This window comes from Leuresthes tenuis, unplaced genomic scaffold (genome assembly GCF_036924035.1).
Source record: "Leuresthes tenuis unplaced genomic scaffold, fLeuTen1.0.hap1 SCAF_15, whole genome shotgun sequence".
Taxonomy (NCBI): domain Eukaryota; kingdom Metazoa; phylum Chordata; class Actinopteri; order Atheriniformes; family Atherinopsidae; genus Leuresthes; species Leuresthes tenuis.
In genome coordinates, this window is record NW_027325369.1 from 20,423,339 (window position 1) to 20,448,717 (window position 25,379).

At 39.8% G+C, this 25,379-nt stretch overlaps 1 protein-coding gene across 3 annotated transcripts; it reads left to right on the forward strand.

The window, feature by feature from the left end:
- Positions 1 to 1,279: 1,279 nt before the first annotated feature.
- On the forward strand, positions 1,280 to 25,190 carry cnksr1 (connector enhancer of kinase suppressor of Ras 1). 3 transcript variants are annotated; one of them, XM_072364970.1, is made up of 22 exons: positions 1,280 to 1,470; positions 1,633 to 1,751; positions 2,774 to 2,931; positions 5,145 to 5,347; positions 5,614 to 5,698; positions 13,184 to 13,225; positions 13,354 to 13,473; positions 15,443 to 15,502; positions 16,466 to 16,534; positions 16,630 to 16,755; positions 17,545 to 17,660; positions 18,862 to 19,007; positions 19,916 to 20,043; positions 20,156 to 20,189; positions 20,700 to 20,875; positions 21,000 to 21,073; positions 21,368 to 21,439; positions 21,753 to 21,823; positions 22,195 to 22,284; positions 22,364 to 22,450; positions 22,702 to 22,883; positions 23,269 to 25,190. In XM_072364970.1, exons 2-22 carry the CDS (start codon positions 1,700 to 1,702, stop codon positions 23,704 to 23,706), a joined length of 2,529 nt encoding a protein of 842 aa, XP_072221071.1. In that variant the 5' UTR covers positions 1,280 to 1,470; positions 1,633 to 1,699; the 3' UTR covers positions 23,707 to 25,190. The 3 variants fall into 3 exon arrangements, with proteins under 3 accessions (XP_072221071.1, XP_072221073.1, XP_072221072.1); XM_072364972.1 differs by lacking the exon at positions 1,280 to 1,470 and having other exon boundaries at positions 1,542 to 1,751; positions 22,195 to 22,256; positions 22,360 to 22,450; XM_072364971.1 differs by lacking the exon at positions 1,280 to 1,470 and having other exon boundaries at positions 1,542 to 1,751; positions 17,548 to 17,660.
- Positions 25,191 to 25,379: the final 189 nt, after the last annotated feature.

The following is a 25,379-nucleotide window of genomic DNA, read 5'->3' on the forward strand; positions in this document are numbered from 1 at the left end:
TTGAGTTGTCAGGTTAGTGGAGTGATGTCTCACACTGGTTCAGTTATTTTCCTCCCACGCTTTCAGCAGAGAACATCTTAATACAACTGAGGATCAATAGTAATTCAGTCAGCCTTGATAATGACATTTAGACAACTCCAATCTATAGATGCAGTCAAGGAGCTTCACAGCAAGCAGGCTGCAGCTTTTCAGTTTAATGTTTGGTCTTTAGTTTTATTTTAACCATAATCTGACTGCTATTTAAAATGGTTAGTTGCACGACCACATAGAGGAATTCTAACATGAAATTCATGTTGTTTTGCCTGCTGACATATGAATCTGGCTTCGCCCCCACCATCACTCTTTCTTTCTCTTCGCTCAAAAGGGATAAACAGCAGGGGGTGCCAAATATCAGAGAGCAGCTCTTTGATGAATATAGCGTTTTGATCAGGTGCTGCCCTTTACTGTTGGGAAACGTTCAACAGCAGCCAAAAAACGTTGCGAAACTTATATGAGATGTTCACAAGAGATTCATTCACAAATGGACTTATGGTAAATGGACTTGTACTTGTATAGCGCTCAAAGCGCTTCTAACACTACAGGGTGCCAGACCTGAAGTCTTGAGCATGAATGGAGAACACAGTTATTCTGAAACAGCATTTAGATTGAGTTCACTGTTTTGACTTTCTTCAAACCTCAAGTATAATATTGAAATATATGATGTAAGTGTAATTAACCTTTTAGGACACCCAACCCAGTAACTGACTGACTACCTCCTTGTTGAAAGCCCTATCAATGGGGGAATAAATAAACAAATACATAGATAACCACCCATTAAATGGGCCTCTGTTATGAAGGACGAGTGCAAAGCCAAGGCATTAAAAGAATCATTGTGTTTTCATGTTCGTCAAAAACTGTGCAGATAACTCATCCATGACACAATTCATCATGATACATTCTGCTCTGATAACTATTGATACTGCAAATAATTCAGCAAACAGCAATACTCTCATACTATGAAAAATACCGGGCAAAAGTTGATAATATTAGGGCAATGTTTTTTTTTCTCTTGGAGCACGAGAGCCAGCAGAGTTAAAAGAATAAATGCGGCGTAATTTATAGAAACATCCTTGGAGAGCAATCCTGGCACCAGCTGCAGGGTGAGTTAGAAAGCTACACAGTCCTGATAACTTAAGGGTACTGATTGCATAATGCATGAAAACGGCGGAACACAGGAAGGAAAGTAAGGCAGAGATAACCACAAGACTGAATCAAAATCCTTCTGGTAGTACGCAGCTTTATTATAGGGCTATTATTTTGTACAGGTGTTGTTGCTACTGCGTCCACCAGTCGTCTTCGTCTACATGCTGCGGTGCGTTTAAGCCCTGCGCGCTTATCACGCGGATTGCGCGTATCGAGCATGACAGGAGATATGAGGGAAGTTATGAAGCCTTAAAGCTGCAGCAATTTACAAGGACACGGTTCCTTCAGGTAAGGAAGGGGTGGGCGTTAAAGGAGGGAGGGGTCCTTGCTAGCCTGACAGTTCTGTACTATTGGCTGACAGCAGGGGGACTCTACCTGTACCTGCAAGAAGGAGTGCCATTCGTCATCGTCCGACTCCAAATCAGGATCAACTTTTTTTTCTTCTAGCAGCACTGAGAGGTAGAAGTCGGCCAGGACCGCTGGGAACTGAACGAGCGACTGCAACAGGACTCCGAACATGGAGCCTATAACGTCGTGGAGCGAGATGAGAGTCACCGAGTGGCTCCAAGGTGAGGAACGTGGTTCCGAGTTAGTTTTTTTTTTTTTCCTCCCACCCACGGTTTTATCCCCTCACAGGTACTTTAGCTCGGAAGGTTAGGTCAAAAATAGAAGCTCTACGCAAATCCTATTGGAAGTGAAAGGTGGAGGTGGAATGAGGAAGTGGCCTTTGCTGAGAGAGAAGCCGCAAGAGAATAGTTCTGATCAGTGTCAACAACAGCTGAAGTTGAAACCCGTGATTCTGTGAGCATGGCTTTCTGCTTCACTTCAGTTTGGGTTCACCTAGCAGACTCAATTATGCATTGTTTTGTCAAAAGGGACAAATTAAGTTTTTACTTTAAGATATGACATTACAGTGTTATAATGTTACTATCAGCGTATCCGCCCAATAATAAACATTTAGGGAAATACTTTAGTTCATAGGTTTGCTTCAATCCAGTACCTGGATTTTAAGCTACCTAATAAGAAATCTTGTACATGTACAGCTACAATTCCAAGGTTCAGATTCCGATTTGACTTATTTTACGAGTGTTTGATTCATTCAATTTGTTGAAATTAGTTCCACATAGGCTACACTGTCAAAGATAATTTATATCAGAATTACAAATGCTCTAAACGTTAATGTAAGATCTCATTTTAAATGCTGTTTTTACTTCAAGCACATGTCAATGTCAATCTTTTTTAAAAATATATACATACTGTTAAATTTATGCAACATGAACATATTCTTATAGAGCAGCATTCCTTATTTTGTTTATGTAAATAGTGTTATAACTGTCCTTGGTTTAAAGTAACACTCAGTAACACATTTGAAGCTTGAGTCTTAACGTGCACATTTAAATATAATATTCATCTTGTAAGTACAGAACACATACGTTTTAAACCTAACTGCTCAACATGCAGCTGAGCAGAAGATGTTTTTCATGCCTGTACATGCATGTGACTTTTTGACTGTGTGGGGCTATTTTATAATTGTACCCAGCGAGTGGTTGAAGCTTTATATGTGTGTGCTTTTGTGTCTTGTTGTGGCTAGGTCTGGATGCCCCCATTAATCAGTACCCGGTCTCAGATTGGCATTTATCGGGTCTGGAGCTCCTCCAGTTGACTTCCCTGGACTTGGAAAAGTGGGGAGTCCATAAAATTGGACACCAGGAGCTCATTTTGGAGGCTGTAGAGAAGCTCTGTTCTCTGGTGAGTGAGGATCCACGGTCGTATGTGTGTGCTTACAATGCATGCCCACAGCACCCTGTGTTTTCAATGATTTTAATTGAATTTGCTGAGGAAGTAATGTGTGAAGAGTGAGACATTAATTGAGCAGTCATCCTCACGTCTTGCTTAGGTGCTGTGTTTGTTTTTTTTTTATACTACAGCATCTATTTTTTCATTGCTGTCATGGTTTTAGACCCTGCTCTTGTTTGAACAGTGGGACCAGCAGCTGCTGGACAGCCTGTCAAAAATCCAGCCAAAATACACAGTATCAGTGTTTTTGCTGCCATACAAGTCCTGCCTCAGTTAAATACTAAGAGCCTTTACCAAGTCACAGCGAATCTCCGTTCTTTCCACTTTGTTTCCACTGCACAGTTGAAAAAAAAAAGGGATTTGAAAGCAAACCTCAAAGGACTTTTCATGCTTCAGCTGCAACCAAAGTAGATTTAGTATACAAATTTCTGCCCCTAATGCTTTCCATGCAAATGTCTGGGAATGTTATTTAGTCAAATAAGGAAACACATCTGCCCTCCCTTTGATTCTCTCTCCCACCCTTTGCTGCTGCATAATTAAATTAACTGTCTAACCAATGTTGAGAGGGGATTTTAGGGATTTAGCTAGCGTTTGTGTGTGGGGGCATTAGTGTGTTTCCAGAATGGTCTTTGTTTCAGTGTAAGGGCTGATTTAGCTGGACAGTACCAGGCAAAGCCCAATCTCTGGTGGCGTAACAGCCTGTAAACTTCAGGCTAAGACTGCTTAAACTGCTTGTTTTTGAGTTGTTGAAATGATTGTAATACAGATTGAATAACATTAAGATTTTAACTCCTAAATCTTTGTGAGTTAACGTGTAGTGGAAGCTTTTCCCTACAGCCCTATGTATGTGGGTGCATGTGTCTGCTGTTCTTTTCTCTGACTTGATGCTCCATGAAGCTCCAACACTGTGCTCATTCATAAAATGACCCATCAGATGCTCACATGGAGCAGACCACATCCAAGTACACAGCTGCATAATTAACAGTTACAGTGTTGAAAATGTCACAAAAGATTTATGACCACTTGTAGACAAGCGTGTTGTTCCGACTGGATGATGTGAACCAACAAATCCTGACCGGTCTAAAGTGCTTGACCAACAATGGGTGGGCCACGACAATGAAATGCTGCTTCTTCAACGGCTTTCATGAGGCACGTCCCATGCTTCTGAGCAGAAAATTGGCATGACACATATGAAAGAGGCAGGAGAAACTGTCCTGCTGAAGGACCTTTCAGGTGATCTCTGTGTCTTTTGCTGCACAATTGATTTGCAATCTGTGAGAGTATCAACTTTATTGTGGCTTTGTTTTATATTGAGTTATACTTTGGGGTTATGTATATTATTTTTTAGCAAATCGGAGGCAGTCCAAGGAAGGAGTGTTCACACTCGAAGCATTAGCAGAAAATGATGTTGTGATTTTATAAAAACATTGGGGAGCATCATTCTAGTGTATTTTCTAAGAAGTGGTAAAGTGTGTGTGTGTGAGAGAGAGTGACTCAGTGTGGCTTGTTGTCCACAAGCACTTTGAGTTGTCAACAACACTGGAAAAACACTATATAAGTACTGTCCATTTATGATTTGCCATATATTTGGTCTGTTACTTTGTGTGCGGCAGTTCCCACATCACACTATGGGAAACTAAGAATAGTACAAGGCTGACCAATCTAAACAGACTTGACCTTTTAGGAGGGATGCTTTAAAGAGACAGGAGCTAGAATGAAGCATTTCAGGCTGAAGGTGACAAGCTGTGGTGTAACAAAAATGTTTTGTTTTCTTCAAACATTTCTCCATGTAAACTATGATTTAGCTCAAAGGCGGTTTTTCCTTTCGCTTGTCGGCATCAGTAGTGAATGTCGGTGAAAGTCTGCATGTTTGATTTTTTTTTTTTAATTCCCTAGTTATGTTGTAATGACACGACGGGGAATGTTTTTAAAACTTTCTGTGGCTTTGAAAGTACACCGTGGAGAAGTGAAAATAAATCAGCGGAGAGTTGGAAATATTGATGCTCATCAGAGAACAGGACCTGGGCCAGAATCAAACCAGTAATGTCTTCAGTGTATAAAATGCATATTAAACTGCTTGGCCCCTCTTTTGGGTTAAGTGACAGCAGTGAGTGGAATATATCATTTATCAAACACGTGTTTATTTTGGTGTGTGTTCTCTCTAGACTTATGGCATTGGAGGAGAGAGCCTACAAGGTCTGACAGAGAATCTGCGCACTGTTGCCCACACCCTGCAGATGGGCATTCAGAACCGCTGGTGCCTCAACAGCTATGATGGACGTAGCACCACCAAGCTGCCAGCTGGCATTCTTCAGATTGTAGTTGAACTCATCACATCTGCCAAAGGCCTTTTCTCATTGCTCAACAGGTTTGTAGGCTAGGATTTATATGCGGTTTTACTTTTATAGAGTGCTATTACTTTAGAAACACTTTTGGAAACTGATGCTTGTGGATTTCAGAAAAATGCTTTGGTATATGCATTACTCCCTGCCTTATCCCTGTTCGCTGTCTTTCATTTTAGAAACCACTACAAGATCTCTTATTAGTCTTTGTTCACTTTAATTGCCTTGTGGTGAAGTCTTTTCCTTCCTTCTACATCTGCATTCATTTCAGGTGTAATCTGTGTCTTTCCAGATATCAGTTTTCACAGCTCAGTGGATGCACTGCTACCAAGAACATATTCAGTTACTGCAGAGTGCTGGGAGACATTGTACACAAGGTACGCCAGTTCATTTTAATTAAGTGCATAAAAGATCAGCTGCCGTCTTGTCGTGTGACTCCCATTTATCAAGTTATATTCTGCCGTGTGCAAATCTTTCCATCCGTTGTGGGATGTTTTTCTATTTTAGTCAAATGTCAGAATCTGTCTGCAAAATGTTGAGTTAGAAAATCCACAGAATGCGTTTGAGCTTGGTGCACTTAACACACGTTTGTAAAAGCGTAAAATGTTTTATCTCATGAGGAACCACCTACGAGTAAACCATGTCTCTAGTTGTAATGTCATGCACGTTAAAGTTCCAAAGCAGAACTACAACCTGTTCTTTGAATGCCCACTTCTTTTAAAATCAGCCACTAAAATTGAACAAGACAAACTGAAGCACATAAACCTCCCCTTTCCCTCAGCTCAGTTTGAGTAATGCATTTTTATCTTTACATTCCTGGCATATTTGGAGGCGGTTGTGCCTTGTAGAAGCTTTGGTTGAAAGGACTGCCAAAGTTGCAGGCTGGGTTTTGTTTGTGTTTACCCCATTACGGCGCTGTGTAATGTTTGAAAGACAGGGGAGGAGAGAGAATATTCATAACAACGAGCATGTGAAGTGGGTGAAAAGTGTACATAGGTACTCTCTAGCACCGAGGACAGGCCTAGATATGTTGTGCTGCCTGAGGGAGGGAGGGAGGAAAGGGCAGAGTGGGAAGCAAAAAGGAAGGCAGAGAAAGAGGGAGGAGACTGAGAGAAGGATTGCACTGCCACTATTAAATGACTTTTGTCTCCTGGGGGAGTGAACACACTGCAGAGAGCAACAACAGGCAAAGAGAAGCTATTAACTCTGAAACAGTTGTGACATTAGAGATAAATAACCTGACAGAAGTTTAGATTAGAAGAAATCAAAACGAAATAGAAGTGAAAAGACAGTAAGCAACACAGAGAATCTGAGTAGAGGAGACTAAGTTTGTTGAGGAGTTTATGTATAGCCAGCATTGGACGCCTTCCCAGCACAACAGGTACCGTTCTCACCTCTTTGATTGGATAATTCTCCACAAGGTGATCCTTCTTTTGCTGCTATTGGATTTTGCTTGAGTTCTTAGAATAGCTCGGGCCACTTAAATAACATCGCGAGTGTATTCTCTGTCTTGCTAATCTGAAACTCATCTAGTGCTGATTTCTGCGAAAGGGTATTTTCTTACAGATTAAAAACTAACTACTGGTCATATGGGGGCAACTTCAAGTGGGGCCATCAGTTTGCAGAGTCCCTGGGTCTTGTACATGAGAAGTAAAATTTATAGATTAAATATGACTTTATTCTTATGGCCCTGGAAGAACAGAGATCAAGGAAGGAAGTGTGGATTTCAGGGTGTTGTAGCTTGTTCACTGGGATAGGATGTTTTTGCTCCTATGCAGTGAATCAGAGTTGGTCCTTTTGTTGTTTTCATTCATTTTTGGCTCAGATATATGTGGAGGCAGAGCGCTGAATGAGCGATTAGCAAGTTAAAATCTTTCCGCTTTTGTTGCTCAGAGGTTGAGCATTATGTTATTGATGTACTATTGTTCTATCATTTCCTGTTTTTCTTTAATTTTGTGCATGCATGCCGGTGCTTTAAAGCTGAGAATTATTGTCTCTAATGAGAAAGAGTTGCTATGACAGATCATCTCCTTCTCAGATTTCAGCCACAGAGTTTCGACACATTGAATGATCAAATAGTAACTAAATCCATTGATAAAAACAGTGGAAATGGATACTGTAGTTTCATATCTCTGAAACCTGCATATTGCATGTTTTGACAGGCGTATGTATTGCTTTAAAAATTCTTGGCAGGTGAACTAAAAGGTCAGTTTTGGGTAGCTGAACAGGTGTCACATATAGTTAACTGAAAAGAGTAAATGGAAAATCCTCTTATATATGGGTTCAGGCCTCATCTCTCTTTATGTCATCATAGTAATATATACCTGCAGGCACAGTTCATGCAGTCAAATACATTGATTCATACCTACTCGTAGTGTGAACAGTACAGCTGAGTTATATTACATAAACACGTGTGTTCCTCTATACAACACAGACAAGCATGGTCACATCTGCTTAAACCTCGCTTGTGGCTAATTGAGGTTGGCGTCCTTTCCGAGGAAGAGCTTCCATAGAAGCCGCACCACATCCTATACACAAAATAAAGGACCCTTATTTCCAGTTTCTCTGTGAGTGTTTGAGCGTTTGTGTGTTTTTTCTCCCACCCTGAGGGCGATCTGGGCTTGTTGTCAGCTGGTGCTGTTTGGATCCCACACTGAAGTTGTCTGAGTTTTGTCTGAGTTTCACAGTAGCACAGGCTCAGTTTGCTTTGAAGCAGCCAAGCAACAGAGGCAAAGTCCAAGAGAGTGAGGGCAGAGAGAAAAAGGTGGGGAGCTCTGTGAGCTATTGGGAAACATTCCTTTAAGGTATGTCAGTTTAACGGTGACTCTGAAAGAAAAAGTTAAGGACATTTCTTCAAATGAAACTTTTATTTGTGCTTTTGACATGAAAAAACCTAAAGGTGAATATGTAACTCCAAAAAATTTCAATGTCTGACATTTATTGTAAGAGCTGAATGCTTCTGAAACAAAAAAGGATGGTTCCTTAGTTTCAAATGTGCAGTTATGTATATATAATTAATTTTTTTACTGCAAATATATGGTAATAAACAGCAAAATATGGAAAAATAACAACTGTGTAGTAGCTGTTGTTGACTTAGCTGTGATTAGCATGTTCGCTGAGTTTTTGTTACTACTGGATGACTTATTAAAAAGTCAGAGAGGAGTAAATCATAACAGGTTTAAAGACAGACAAATTGTGAAAAGAGGATGATAAACCATATGTGGTATAAGCCTGTAACTTCTGTAACTTCTATAAAAATGCATTGTTTTGTGCAAAAGTCACGGAAAAGACCAGTGTGAGGACTGGAAAGTCGCTCGATCAAGTGTAGAGACGCAAGTGTAAAAGTAAACTCGTATAGTTATATCTCCCAGTCTTTTTATAGCAAGTCTGACCTGATAACTGGGGATGTCCAAGTATGTAAACATGCAGGCAGAGGTAGACAGAACATGAGGAGTCCTGGAGAAGAGAACACCATGTTTTCTATTTGCATGTATCATGCGACATGTCATATTGAGTTGCAGATATCAGAAAGAGAAGAAAAAGTACATTTCTTTAATCATAACTAAAATTAAGTTTAAGTTTAAACATACACATATATGTCCTTTCTGGGTTGTTTCTTATTGTTGTGTCTAAGTTTCGTCTTTTTTTGCATGTGTGTCCATGCATGACAGTGCACAATCTTCTTGTCTCCTTTTCAGAGTGTTACACCCACATAATAGCATACCTTTGTTTCCTAGACAACTATTGAGTGAACAGCTCACAGGCAACGTTAGCTACAAAGTTAGCTACCTGGTTGAACCGAACACCATACCCCACAGCACAAACCAGCTGAGGAAGGCTGCTTACCTTTCACCTTTTTGACAATGTTACGGATCACTGGTGTCATTCGTCGGTGGTTGAAAAGGAGATATTTCATTCGAACAAATCTATCTTTGGATCATCCTGTTTGAAAATGGTCCACAGTTTATTGACATCTACATTAGACCTGAGCCTGACCCGAGAGGATCAAGTTGCAGTGATATTCAAGGTGATGTCAGTATATGTACCGGTTTTACAGGCTTGTGACTGCCCAGACATCTGTAAAATACTGCTTACCATGAATCTGGTTTTGAATTAATTCTTGTGGCTCTAAAAGACCAGACATGAATCAGTTGGAGTGTTTCAAGTTTGTAGACCCCTCCTTCTGTATTTGTTCAACTGGAGAGAAACCGCACTATTTTTAAAATCCTGTGCTTCAAGTGTGGGTTCCTTTAAAAACTGTGGCTTTTGTTCTCAAGTGAGGTATTTTTCTTTGAAATTTATAGAGTTCCAAAGCAGAATGAACAGAAAGTCTTGCAAGTGGAGCATCGATATGCTGGAGGCTGTTGAGGACTAAACGCTTCTGTGCCCCAACCATCTTCCTCGTGTCTCTGCCACAGACATGAAACACTGTGAACTTATCATTGGGCCTCACATCTTTCATAAGAATTTTGTGTGTCATACCTTTGTGCATATGCAAATAACTTTTTGTAGGTATGAACTTATACAACTGCGGTAACAGAGACCGTGTGGGTAACATTTTGTTTCACTAAAACTTCTTTGGACACAAAGAGTAACTTAGAAAGTGAACAGGTGTCCATACACGTGTGTTTGTAAGCATACAAATGCAATGGTTCTGCTTTCATTCTGTTGAAATGAATTTGAAACCAGCAATGAGAAGCATTCACTTGTGCTTTCTGTTTCCCGCCACACCTTCCTGACATTACACCAGTTTCTGCACATAGCGCCTCTTGCCCACCTCATATAGATAGTGTCATTTCCCGTTCTACCAGAGTTTGAATGAAATGCAGAACTGGTTGTATTGTTCTGGTGAATGATTGCAGCATGACTGAAAACAACAAAAAGCAAAGGAATGCAATGCGGGAAAGAAGGTGGCGTTGCTAAGTGAAGGCAGAAGGGATAAGACGTAGGCAAGAAGGAGGTGGCACCAACTCTTAGCCTCAGCTTCTTCTGTCACTTATGAGAGTTGCTGTTGTTGGTTTTAAGCCTTGCTGTAGAATGATAAGTTAAGAACAGAATGTGGACGGCAGCTAACATCCCGGACCGAATCGGTTTTGTAATGATCAGAAACTGAAACTGAATCAAACAGAGTTATCTGCGGTAGACGCCCCTACACCACATTTAATTGAACTCATCAATACGGTTAGATCTGGCTTTTTTGTAAAGACCATAACACACCAGCAGAGCACACCTGTGGTGTTATGGTCTGCTGGTGTTCGATGATTCATCGAACGCCACTACTAGTGCCAGTAGGAAGCATTGCAATGCGGCTGATCTGACCACAAAGATTGTAGATTAAGGTGAAGTTCCCTTTTGTGCTCGACAGTTTTTAAATACTAAGTTGAAAAAATATATAGTTGTATTGTTTTATACAAAATCGTACAAAAAATGATTACCATAGAAAATATTCTTAGCCACATTGAGACTTTAGTTTAAAATTCAGTGTGGATATACTGTATACTACTACTTAAACTAGTCCCTTTGACACGTGTAGCTGAATTTAATGCTGGGTCTGTTGCATCACTTTGCCAGTGTAGCTTGCGATGGAAAGTTGAGCACAGTCAGTCTTTTTCAGGCAGCAGTGGAGGCTGCAACCAATCAAATCACCTAACCAAGTGTGCGTCTGATTCGTCAGGTTTGAGGTCTTCCCACCTTAGAGCACTAAAGCATTACATCTGTGTGAATCTTGCCTTGTGCCAGGCTGCATATCATAGAGTGCCAACCGGGAAACGTGTGTTCTGGTCTTTAGACAGCATTCTACCCTAAGATGGCTGTGTTTACAACACCTTGAGCTATTGGAAAGTATGTGTAATTCAGTATTTTATATAATTGTCCTAGGTTTTGTTCAGACATTCACACTGTACTCAGGATATTATTAAATTGTTAAAAGTCTTATATACATTTAGCTTTGACCGATACTTATCTTTATGATGAAGCCTTTTAAACGTTGAGTCTCAGCATTTACTATTACAGTATAATCCACTCAGTTTCAATACAATTTACTCTTTGTTTGGTGCTAATTATTAAATGTTAGCATGCTGACATGAACTAAAGATCATAGTGAACTCTTAGAAAATCCCACATCTCTGTTAACATATAAAGGATTTTTTGTATGGTATTGTGCTGCATTAAAGACTCTTAAATGGGTACAAATTAGCTTTAAGCTACACTTTAGAGCATGCTTTGCACTAATGATATGTTTAGGTGTGCATGTGACACCCAGAAGCTGCATATTACATGTATTATGTTTTTTTCCAAACCAGGTTAGTTGATTTCTTTACTCTTCAAGTGTCATTATGCTGGGAGTCAGGTGTGGCTACCTACTCAGCTAACTTTGCCTTTGTCAGTGTAGCACACAACCAGTGCGACCATAACAAGATTACTGTAGTGCTTGAGTAGAGATCAAGATAAAGATCTGAACATCCCCATTGGTGTTTTTGCATAACCACTTATAGTATGTTTTGGAGTAAATCGGTATATCACAGATTCTGTTAAGCATCCACACTCAAACAAATATCAGGAATACCAACACACAAAAGCAACACAAACACAAGCAGGCAATTTGACCTACCCAGTAATCATGTCGCCTTATAGACTTGTGCCATGGCCTTTAAGCAGCCCAATCCATTTGTGTTCACTGCTAATCCCTTGCTAGATTTCACAGGGATTACCTTCTCCTTATAGTGCTTTATGTAACTCATCACATCATCAGCTATTGCAAATTAGCTAAGGGCAGTATTGCTATGTGCCCTTGGTCTGTTAGACTGTATAAGCACCTATCCTCTTCTCTTTGAGCTTCTTCTCCTCCTCCTCCCTAATTTGAAGCCCCCCTCTTCATCTCTTCTGAGCTCATGACAATAAAGCCTGTAAGAGCATTATAAACATTTACTTTCCGGAAACCAGAGACAAGATTGATATTTAGTTCCACCGAACTGATTCTCGTAACTGCCTACTGACACCTTTGAATGTCTGCGCATGTATATGTGGAAGAGCATAGTTTACTGTAGAAATACGGTGTGTGTGTGTGTGTGCAGGTGGGGATTAGTGGAGATCCTTGGATTTTGCAGTGGATTATACACACTGTTCTGCAGTATGTGCAGTGACGGAACCCTTCCTAGGTGTTCTGAATTTCTACATGGATTGGTCATAAAGCTTGATTAAGTATTGTTTCAAATGACAATATTGTGCAGTCTTATCTGTTTAACCAGCTACATGCAATGTATTGTCCATCTTACGTATATAAAGCTAACTGAGTTACTAACTGAGGCCCCAATCAAGAAAACAATACGGTTTAAATCATAGCTATTGACATTTATGAAATATTTTCAATTTTCTCTTTTCGACTTTATTTTTACAAGTAATCATACCAGTAAGAAAGAGGTGATAAAAAACTCCTTTCATACCTGCAGTTTGCAGAACATGACTCTGAAATCCTTTGGACTGATTGAACTAAGGTCAAAGAGTAAACAGCATAAAAAAAGGTCATAAAAGGCATTGAAACCTGACTCCAAATGTGAAATGCAATGAAGAAACTTTCCTTTCAGGATTTATCGCAGGTCCTATTAATCATGTGCTGTCTACGTTTTATTGAAGTTGCTATAAAATCCTGAAAAACATTGATTAATATCTGGAATAACACTCCTTTTGCCCCTGGAGACCCGTGGCCTTTCCCTTCCTGACTCATGTAGCAGAGAGGAAATAGGACACGGGTCTTTGAGTCAGATTGTCCTATTTCCACAAATCAATAGAATTTACATATGGGTTGATGTGGTGTCATTTTGTTACTCTTCTGCTCATGCCATGTTGTTTGACTGATCCAACAGGATACCACGGTCTATGAAAAGGAAAAGGACATCATCTCTGTTGTGAGTTTGCTGGTTATTTGCATGTTTGCCTACTTTCTATGAGTAATTTTGGTCGAATTTGCTTAATTTTAATATGAATGTAATGAGGTATTCAAACCAAGCAAATCAAGTTGTTTTTCATCTTGCAGTGCCGGCAGTTGGTGGAAGTTTGCGATGAGATCCTAAGCTCCAGCCCCAAAGCACTTCTCACCCATACAGCTCACCTGGAGAGTGTCGACCTGGTGCCTGTGTCACCAGCTGATGAGCTGGTAGGGCCTTTTTTGTTTTTAAACTCTAACCCTTTTATCAATGTGGTTTTCATCTCTGTGAAAAGTCATCTAGTTTAACATGAAATGCAGATTCTGTTTCGTCGATATATGTCCCATCAAAAGGTTTCATTTTGTTTTAATAAGCATTTAATGGGCTAATAAGACCAACACAAAACTAAAGAAAAAATACGCACAGATTCAACTTTATCTCCATGCACATGCAAAATTTTTTAATGTATTTAATGTAAAAGCTTCATTTAATGATTGAGTGTTCATTCAGTTGAGGTCTGTTAAGCCAATTCTAGCTTCTCTTCTTCACTTTTCTCTTCACCTTTCTCATCTCTGCATCTTATCGTGTCACTTTCACTGTCATTTTTTCCTTTATTTTATCACTGAAGCACTTATTTGTTTCAGTTCAAGTCTCATTGTCGGTGTCTTCTGTTCTGTCACAATTTCAGTCATTTTCAGTGTTTCTTTTCTCCCTTCTTCACTGCACAGGTGTGCTCATCAGAATTTGGTTCCATTCTGCGCATCTTTCCTCTAACTCAAGGTTCTCTGTGTATCCAGTACTATTACTCTCTCTAAAACCTTGCCTTATGTTTAGTTGTTCACAAACAATGCTTTTTTATTCTATTCCTCCTCTTCTTGCTTTGAAGTGAGCACATTCAGTTCTATAATTACAGCTCCAGTCTTTGTTTGTTATCAACATAATCTAGCTTCCCTTTCATATTCATATCTAAAGAGCCATTTTCTTCAAAGCTTTTTCCCGGTATCCTTCCTCTTTGTGGTAATCAGCCCATTACCTAAAGATCTCTCATGTTAGCAGTTTGGCTTCCTTTCTTAATTTGTCCTCCTCATCATATCAGCTGTGTTATCTTTTCAGCATAGATATGTGCAGTATATGTCCTCTTATGGCAGGCATATATGCTTTGTTTTGTCTTTTGATGAATAGCTGTGTGTGGCTGCCGTTGTGTGTGGGAAGTGTATTTAAACTGAACTGTCTGTCAGGGTAATTTTTCACACATTTCCTACAGTAGAACAGGATAATTTTTACAAATGTACTGAACAAGAGGCGACTAATCGTGATTATCCTCGACTGACAGTAGGTAATTGATTAAAGCCCATCACCAATAATGAGATCTGCACTCTTACAGATTGAGAGTAAAGGAAACTACAGACAGAGAAACAGACGTGAGAGGCAAGAAAAATGAGGATTTAGTCATTTGGAGATTGCGAACTTAATCCAAACTTAAAAGGTTTTGCTTTCTCTTAAATTTGTTTTACTTTAATCAAAAGACTTTGACTCAAAATTATACACTAGATACATTTGTGACGATTCAGATGTGGATCGTTGCATAGAAATTTCTAGAATGTCTACATGCAGTGTCATATTTGATATAGTTGATGAAAAAAATACTGTAATATGAGGTTTGTTGCAGGGCCAAAACCCCTTCAGAAGATTTATACTATGGCAACACTTTACTTAAACCCCCTATGCGCTTAATAAGTTGCTTATTGTACATAGAATATTTTTAGTGATTACAGCATTTGTTAATCGTTATATTTTCTCTTAATGGAAGGGCTTTTTCCATTATAACTGCTGTGTTTTTGAATATCGTCATTCCTTATCATAGTAATTATATTCCAGCTTTCGCATCACTAGACAAATGTAGTTTGCGTAAACCATCTGCAATGTATATTGATTTATTTTCCATACTGTACATAAAGGATCACAATCACAATGATTACGAATGATCATGAAGCTGTTAGGTTCAGCTTTCTGGAAGAAAGGGTTATTTAGGTGTCTCTTTCTATGCTCATTATGACAGCCTTGGCAAGCTGATTTTTATTACAGAACAGATAGCATTAATAAGATTATCATGTTGTGCAATTTTGACTCAGTGATGTGCACAAGCACTTTTATCATTCTGAAATGTATACAACATCTTTCATTTTCCCTTTTTTCCAGGGGATTGAGATAACGTCCACCAGTTCCAGTAACCACTACGTGACCGGAACAGCTGCTGAGGTCAGAATCTCAAATTTGCTTTCCTTCTTTCACTGCTGATTCAGCCAACAAACAGAGTTAACCATCAGTGCCATTTCAGTGCTCTTAAGATATCCTCTGTGGAGCAGCATGACTTGGACTGCTTGTCTTGAGCTCTTTTCACAGGAGCTCCATGCCAAAAGCTGTGAGACTTCTAAGTGTTTAATTACTTGAACTGTGACCTATGAATTGGGGACTTGATGTGATACTCAGATTCATTCATACTCATTATTCATTAAAGAGTACCTGTTGTTGCTGACTCTGTGGAACTGGGAAATCTTGTATGTATGTTTTTTTAGGTGGAGCAGCTTCTCTGAGAAAGCCAAAGACCACTTTAATCAGGCGGCTTGTGAAATATACAGAGAGCAGTGAAAGACGGAGGAGTGTAGGGCTTATAAAGTCAGTGCAAGTCAGTAGCTCTCCCATGGGACACAAAGATGAAGATGTTATTTTTCCATGATGTCAACAGCAGGGTACCCGAGCCTCCCCTGCTACTGCACCAACATAACTGTGGCTGACTAATGAGAGATGAAATCAGTGTCCACAGGCACATACAAACTACACGAATGTGAGAAGAATCCTTAATTTGCAAAGAAAGAAATGGTGCACATCTGGTTCACTGGATTATCTAGAATGACAACATTCTCACCTAGCTGCCAAAAGATAACAAAAGCAAGCTTATCAATGCAATGACTTCTAAGTGCTGGACAGAAATATCTCTGTTGTCATCTGAGAAAATAAAGTCTGCACAATATTAATGCAATCATGGGTTTCTTTTATACACTACAATCCTGCACACTCACAAATATAGTTATAAAAACATACATATAGCATGTCACTTACATGGATAGAGGATGCCAATCCTATCACCTATCTGCTAGGTTATATAGTAAGGGTTGTTATGTGCTATTTTTGGTTAAGTATTGTTTGTCTCTTCTAATGCAGCCTTCCACTGAATCTTATTTGAGGATCTTGGCTGGAGATGAAGTGGTTCAAGTCAATGACCAGATAGTGGTGAGTGATGCAGTGTTTACAAGCTTGAATTCTGTTGACAGTCTGTCCCTGGAGCAATAACCTTCATACTGAAAAGTTCTGTGTCACTGCATCAGGTGGGCTGGAGCAGAAAAAACCTTATCAGGAAGCTGCAGGAGAATCCCAGAGGAGTGACCCTGGTCTTGAAGAAGATTCCTGGATCAGTACGACGCAAAGACTCCGTCCAGCTCTCTTTCACACAGGTCAGATATAATTAAAGTCCACCTCCATGCACACAGTTACTTCACAAACTAATTATTATTGTAAAGTTTTAGTATATTTAACTCTTTGAATAGAAAGTGTTTATTTTTTCTATACAAGCCACATAACTCGTGGCTCAATATTTCTTTTTGCTGTGTTGTTCATACTTTGCCTCAGAGTTAGCGAAAACAGCTTAGAGTAATTACATCCTGAGATGAAAGTCCAGCATCAAATCCTCCTCAGTAACCGAGCTGTTTGCTTGTTTATGTCAAGGGAACCTGAGCCGTTCTTTCCCATTGAACATAACTTGGGATCGGTTTTCATAAACTCTTGCAAGTTGTCACTGAGCCGACTGTTGTTTGAACTACAAACTGAAATACGTGCTGCATCTGAGACAAGCTCACAGATACGCACTGTGCATTTCACACCCCCTTGTGACCAGTACCATGTTAATCTCAGATCTAGCTGGCGGCTTGTGGTGAGAGAACACTTCAGAGGATGTGAATCAGCTGCGTGTATCGTCTCCATATTGCCCTCAGAGGATGCCCTGATTTTTAGATTCACAGACTTTGTGTGTGTTTATGGCAATGTGTTGCTGTCTTGTCTGCTAAGCCGCAGTGTGCAGATGGAGACCTGAAGAGAGGGCTGCCATCACAGCCCACATGACATCCGCTTCCTTACCTCTGTGCTAAACCAAAAATACACAAACATACACACAAACACACACACACAGAAACAACCTCTAAGAGCATTCTCACATGTTTGAGTTTTCTTTCATTTGTTCTTACAAGGAGGACGAGGAGAGAGAAGAAAGATCAGAGGAGGAAGAAGAGAAGGACGAGGAAGAGAATCCAAGGAACTCCATATTTGATAGGGTCGCAGCTTCCGTCAGGTCCCTGTCTTTTAGGTGAGCATAGTAATTCACATTCCCCCTGTTAGTCAGTCCTTATTAGAACCTGAGGTATTTGATTCAGATGAATAGCCAACATTTTTAAGCCAAATTATTTGATCAAAACTTGATTATTTTAATTCAAAATTAAAAGAACTCCCCCATGTTTGTAATACCCCTTGAATAAGAGGACTTCAAAAAGATCCGACAGTGGGATTGCTGTTGAATTGCATCGTGAACTAGCATAGCATAAACCCATGAAACAATTTGTTTTATCTCAAATAAAACTCTATAAAGTATTACATGTGGAATTGTCAGATGATTCATGGAAAGTAAACTATGATGTCACTAAAGCACAGAATGCTCAAACACATTTTGTTTTCATTTTGAAACTTAGGCCTTTTAATCTCCTAAATACCTCTAAAAAAAGTAAATTGCTGTGGAAGTCTGTTATTTAGCGTGATTCTGTGTCGGCATGCAGACAAAGTAGTGACATAAATGTGGTTCACTGAAATGTGAAGGATTAACTCAGTAGAACAGAACCTCCCGCAAACTTTCCTGACCTTTTTAATATGTCCGATCCCGATAGGTTTACAATGACGTCACAGGGCAAATGCCATGAATTCCACTGTGCACACCCACCAGCCACAGCTGACTGGAAGCGAGAAGAAAGGAATAAATGGAGAAACAGCTATATAGCCGAGGGAGTTTGGGAAAGATTAAGAAAAGGAGAAGATGGTGAAAGAGTGAGGAGGAGAAGAGACGCAAAGGGTGTTGATGGAGAGCAGGCAGACAAATGGAGGGAGTGTTCGAAGATGGTGCATCATGGTTGTAAATAATTCTGTCATGTTCTGATACACTACAGATCCAGCCTCAGAAAAAAGGGAATGTTTATGAAACAGGCATATCAAATCATATCTTTTTAGGAGACCCAACTGTAGTTTTTAAGTATTTAATGGTCTCTGTTAAACTTTGTGGTCACAGGTGTCACTACATATCAGTATTAAATGACACCTGTTACTTTAAAGATTTTTTTTTTTAGGGAAGCCATCATCGTAATGTGATTGGAAACAGGGATCCCTTTTGTTAAATATTATTTTAATTTCTCTGTCAGTTGGAAAGAATTTAGATTACAAATCCCAGGTGTTGCCTTGCAGAGGCGCCCTGCAACACAACGGTGAGTTTCTCAGGTTAATATTTCTTTTGTACTTTGCAACAGAAAAGCTGTTCGGGGGCCAGAGGTACAGCAGGAGCCTATGGGACAGGAGGAATCTGAGCTGTTCTTTGACAGGGAGCTGGAGGGGAGTCTGGATCCAACCTCATACCGAAACAAACAGGAGAGGCTGTCACCTCTGTCGGCCTCAGGTAAGGAACTTTTCTTTGAAGTCTCCAGTGAGTGGAGGCCAATTTTAGTAGCCTTTTTTTAGTTCTGAGAGCAGGCTAGAACATTATTGGCTTTGCAAAGACAGGTAGGTTTTGTTCAGGAGCGGCATCTACGTAGCCTGCTGTCACCAGAGAATTTCACGAATGCAGATTAGTCCGAGACATCCGAGTCCGTTCATTTTCTGTTTTCTGGGGGCGCTATTAAAACACCATCAGATTAACCCACAACCAAAAAAGAGCAGTGAAATTTAGCACTGAGTGATGTGTCTCGGTGGAGCTCTTCTGTACAGTCTCATCATTTCAAAGCAGCCACGCATTTGATAAATGTTTGGCAGGCCCTGGCATGGCAGGGTGGAAATCTGTATGAATGGGAGACCATAAACATTCTGCCAAAGCAAAAGAAACATGAGCTTCCCGGTCCTCAAAATACAATAATCAGAAAAGCATGTTAAATGTTATGAATGTCAATTAATATGAAGAATAGAATTCTTCTTTAGCTGGAAGTGAAACACTATAATTACATTTGCTTCAATAAGACAAACTGAAATAGACCCGAGATCTTTCTGTAATCGCTACAGGCTTTGGTTGACACAAGTGGGTGTATTGTAAATACACACTTTAGCTTCAGGATGTTTGCCTCTCCTCTTCTTTAATAAAATGTTTCCCTTATTTAAAATCTGATATTTGAGGATGATGCACACTGAAGACATTTCTAACCCAGATAAAGTGGTGGTTGTATAAATAAGTCATTAATGTAGGTCACTGACATACAAATGTCGTAACGATATGTTATATTGTAGATCATTTTTATCTAAATGTAAAATGGACACATGGTGCTGCTCACAGCTGCAGGTTTATTTATGGTCTTCACCTTCGTGTGTGTTTCTAAGTGGAGCGTCACAGTTCGGAAAGTGCGAGGCTCTCCCCAAACTTCAGGGGAGACCGATCACCCTCACCTTACAGAATCCACCAGGAAAGAGCGAGCGTCAGTTCCTGCCCTGAAATGGTCGGGCACACGGTGAGAGGAAAAGAACAGCATTTACAATCAGATGTTTCAGTGTGAAATCAATCGTATTTGAATATAACTGCTTTTGCAACACTAAATGATCTCTGTCTGTTTATCTTTACAGCCGAATAAGGAAACCAAGAAGAGCTGTACGAAAGGTACGGTTTTTCAGATCTTGAAATAATTAATTGCATTAACTGAACTAAAATCTGATCATGTACAAATTACAAAGCATATTGCATTGTGACAAACTGTGTTAACACACTATATTAATGTATGTTGTTATGTTCATTGATAAATGGGTTTTACAAAAATGCATTCATACTAATTACTAATGGATGCTTATAAGTGTTTGGGCCATCATGTGCTACACAAACTCCCCTGCACAGACTTCTGCCAGCAGACTGACTCCTAGAATAAAATGATAAAATGAAAGTCAGTCATCAAACGACCAAAGTCAAGGCCGATCCAAATCTCTACAGGTCCTGCAGTTTTGAACTTTTGAACTTATAATTTTCAATTTCCAGTGGAGTTTCCAGGTTCTGGTGGATGCTGCTGTGTTAGTGCAATATATTGGTCTCATGACCAAACTATTAACTGCTCAACAGTTGAGTTCATTCATAGTGCTCCTCTTTCCTCTTTGTATACGTTTTTTTTTTTTTTTTCAGGAATGACGACGGTTCTGAGCCGGCGCCGCGTGTCCTGTCGTGAATTGTCTCATCCCGACTGCGATGGGTGGCTCTGGAAGAAGCGAAAGGAGAGCAGTGTCTTCATCGCACAGAAATGGCAGCGCTTCTGGTTTGTCCTCAAGGGGCCTAATCTTTACTGGTACACAAGCCAACAGGTGAGCAAGGAATATGGACTTAAAAAATGCTGTTGTTTGAATGTTTTACTGCTTCAGCTGTATCTACCTCGTTCAGTCTGAGTGTCTGATGTTCATGTCTTATGTTGTGTCTGTTTTTCTTCAGGATGAAAAGGCGGAGGGTCTGCTCAACATAAGTAGCTACAGCATAGAGAGTGCTGGAGAGCACAAGAGAAAATAGTAAGAATGAATTATGATTCAGTGATGGATCTTCCAACATCTCGTTTAGGAAAATCAGGGATTTTGTAGTTTGCAAGTATTTGTAAAGATATAGTACTGGTGTGAGAAGTGAATGCAGTTGTTTTTACTTTGATAGCTGATATAATATTGTAAGGCAGCAGTTTCTAATCAAACACGGTAATATAGGGGAGAATGTTATTGTGTCCTTGTGTGTGTATGCTTGATTTGGGTTTTAATGTCTTCATGACTCATTTGCTGACCCTCTCCTCCCCAACTTTATTCTCTCTCCACCAGTGTTTTCCAAATGTGCCACCGGAAATTTCAGAACTTCTTTTTTGCTGCTGATAATGTCACCGACATGAGCAAGTAAGCTGGAAAAATAGATCTTGAGTTACCTAATCTAAACTTGATAATGTGTAACGATAGACTGATGTCTACATAATGATCTGGCTTGGTTTTGATACCCCAGATCCAGTATAATGCTGTCATTCATTATGAATGTCTGCACTGCCCTCTGGAGTTTAGTTTTCTCAATAATCTTTTAATGCTTTGGGATATGTTGATCTCTTCTTTTGAAATAAAATTATGCAGTTTCCCAAATTTAGACATTTCTGGAGCTGATCTTATATATGTTGATAGTTAACTGTTGACACAGTTTGTCATATTTTCTTCTCTCGAGGTGGATTAACTGCCTGATTTCAGCCATACAAAAGCACAAGAAGTTCCTCAAAGGTCCAGATAGTGAAGAAGGTGAGGAGAGAGTTTTCTTACGCCTGGGATTTGGACTCTCTGACTATCATGTACTTGAAATTCAGATTCTTTCATCCGTTTTTTTTGTTCCTGCTCTTTTGTGCTCACATTTTCTATGATTTTAGTTTTTATTCATGCTGAGGTTGTGGTGTCAACACCCATGGGAAAAAAAAAATGATCGTCCTCTGTTTTGTGAAAATTGTTGTCTCATAATTATGTTTATAATCATTTCACCAGATGAGTTTCTGTCATCAGAGAATGGAGTATATATGTTGCTATGGTTACCTGTCAGCCTGTTGAAAATGATGAAAAATGATGACATCTTTTAAGGTAAAATCATTAATTCAACACCTTTGTTCATGTTTTCACAGAATGTTACAGTGAGACCGAGTCAGAGAGTGAAGCATCTCCTTCTCCACGCAGGAGAAACAAGGTCAGAGCAGTTAAAGACTCTCATATATGTCGATACCTAACACACACGGTGTGTAATTCAGATGACCAGTGATATTATAGGCTTTTTTTTCTCTGTATCTCAGAAAGTGCTGTCCAACACTCTGCCTCGACCAAAGGGGAAAACGAACAAGGTGCCACTATCAAGTTCTTCAACAGAGGGCAGCAAAGGAACAAGTATGGCTCATATGACGTGTCTTTCAACCCATGTCTCAATTTCTCTTCTGTTTTTTTTTCTATGTTGATAAATGTGAATAATTTCTTTAATCGGCGAAGATTGTAGCCTTCCGGTTAATGTTTCCATCATTTCATCAAAGGCCCACTTCCCTGTTAATATAGAGTCCAATCTCTTTCAATCATGTGCCTCTAATTTTATTTGCTCTCTCTCTCTCTCTGTCTCTCTCTGTTTTTTTATTCCTTGCGAGAAGGCGGCCCGGTGGATGAGATGGGCATGATGTTAAACAACTTAAAAGAAGGAGGAGTTTCTCTGATAGGTCACGAGCAGCCGTTCACGCATGACCACTTCAGGAAATCCTTTATTCGACGCAACAAGAACCCCATAATCAATGAGAAGGCGCACACGCTTCGAGCCCTGCAAAGTACTCTGAAGGTGAGGTGGGGGGGGGGGTCTTACCCACTTTGTTTGGCTGAGTCTAACACATGCCTCGGGTTACCTTTCCCTGTCTTAGGGCAAAGCATGTGATGAAATATTGACTCAGGTGAGCTAATTTCAGCTGACAACATTGCTGACTTTAGCAATTCATAGACTGGCTTTTGAGTCAGTTGAATTTCTCCATGTCTTTGTTTTCGACAAAATTTTCCTCGTTTCACGAAGCTCTTTGAGGCAAAGTTCAGGAACGGTTCAGTTCTGTTTTCGTGTGTGCAGTTTTTTTGGGAGTTTTTTTTGTTTTCTTTTACAAAAGGTGTTTTTTTTATAGTCCGACAGATTCACTTGAGCTCAGCAGCTCAGTAATTGAAGTTGCTTTGCTTGGCAGGCCAAAGAAGCGGAGCTGCTGCAGATCAACAAGATCCTTGACGACTCTGATCTGACAGCTTCAAAGTACCGTCGGTGGAAGGAACAAAACGAGGAACTAGTTCAGGAAATCGAGAGACAGGCCTCCAAAGCAGAGGACATCGTGGCGGTGCAGGACACACCTGCTGAGGAGGTTTCCTTGGAAACTGTTGCTAAGGAAACAGCCACTGCTGAGACAGAAGGCGCACACAGACTGAGTCTTCTGAGCCTCAGCGATGGTGAGCAGCTAGTTGATGCGGAGCCGTCTGATGTTCTTCTGGAGATCCCACCAGGCTCTCCGAGCCCAGAGATGAGCCCAGAGTTAGAACTCTCTCTGGGATCGCTGCAGGAGTCCATAAACAAACAGCTGAGTGAAATGGCAGAAAGTGGAGAAGCTGCAGAGCATTACTTTTACATTTAAGATAACGCTGGAGCAGAAACACCACTTCAAAGTTGCTCTGTTTATTTAAGTCAGACAAAAAAAAAAGAGGGTTGCCATACAGCACTCTGATCTGGGTGCATTTCACCGTGTTTTCTGCAGACAATCACCTTAGAGGATCAGATCAAATCGCCTCTCAGTTAGTGCTCTAATCAAGTATATCAGAGAAAAACATCTGTACAGACTTATACTGCATGTATTTATGAAATTTTGCGGTTCTCTTGTTCTTATGATGAAAATATCAAGTAGGACTTGGAATTCAGTGTCAGTTCCGATGTAAGATGTAAGAAGAGTGCATTTTTTTAAATGTGATATGTACATATAGTTTAACCACAGATACAGTTTGTATTTGTTTACTGACCTTGCCTTAATAAAGGTACATAAGAACAATGTTGCACCGAATCGTTCCCTTCAGAAATGCTGCTATTGCTCCTGTTTTTCAAGGCTATTTTACTTTATGACACATGTTCACTTGTTTATAAACCATGTGCCATAGTTTAGTGTTTCTTATTGTCTATATTTGCCATGAAGGCAGCAAGGCAAGTGAAGACAGTACAAAAGCTGAGTCATCTGATATGGCTCTGTTTCATTTCAATATAAGCTTCCCTGACTGGATAAGAATAAAGAGTGTTGATTAGTTTTATTTTTTGGGGTTGGGTTTAAGATTTAGATTAATGGGACTATTGTAACAAAGTAACAACTGATAAACACTGATAAAGTAGTGTGTATGTATTTATCCTCATTGCTCCTGACCTTTTGCATTTTGCTGTGAGTGTAAGCTCTTTCAAATCTGTGCACTGAAGGTCAGCTGACTGGACAGATCATTTTTTTTAGTTTTTTTTTTAGTCAGCTCTTTCTTTTTGTCCAGGTCATTGTCAGCTCACCAGATCTTGCCTTGAATCTCGATCTGTTTTTTTTTACCCTGCTTGAAATAATGTGTATCATGTGAATACATTTGACACATCTCTTCTTTTTTCAATGCAGTACTTCCACCTGTTCTCACGTTTGCTGTCCTTTGTTTTCCCAACCATGACTCATTCATTCCACGGGTTTGTGCCTGGTTGGCAATAGCTCCTGGTCTCGATATGTCATTCACTGTTAGTCACTTGCCGAATGTCTTTGTTTGAAACGTAATTGTTCATTTAGTCATCTTTTGACTTTAAGTAGCCTGCCATTACATCTGACATCTAGTTACATTACAAGGTCATTTCTGATAAACCACTTAGGTTGACTGCAGTGAGCTTGTCAGTGTCAGAGTGTTGGCTGAGTATTTACTCTCTGGCTCTCAGCATTGTGTCAAGGCAATGAGTCTGAATTATTTTTCAGCTCACTTAATCGACTCAGAATGTACAACAGTAGCACGGATGCATGCACACAGTGGTTGTAATGTGTCAATTACATTGAGTGCAAGAACAATATCAGCTTGTAAAGTGTTTATTAAAAGTTTGCTGAGGTCATGCAACAAACTTACTCAGACCATGTTTTTTTGGAAATCGAGCCTGCAATGACTTTCATTCAGTTAATGATGTTTCTTTTTGATCCAGGGTATCATATGATGTGAAACCTATGTGACAAAATAATTCACTTCCATACAAACAGTCACAGACCTCGGTTTCTGACAAAGTATGTCATGTCAGGCTGAGTTGGTTTAGGCT

Coding starts and splice junctions, on each gene's coding strand:
- cnksr1 (XM_072364970.1), top strand. CDS start 1,700: ATGGAGCCTATAACGTCGTGGAGCGAGATGAGAGTCACCGAGTGGCTC. Junction 1,752..2,773: donor AGTCACCGAGTGGCTCCAAG/GTGAGGAACGTG, acceptor TGTTGTGGCTAG/GTCTGGATGCCCCCATTAAT. Junction 21,074..21,367: donor GGAGAGCACAAGAGAAAATA/GTAAGAATGAAT, acceptor TCTCTCCACCAG/TGTTTTCCAAATGTGCCACC.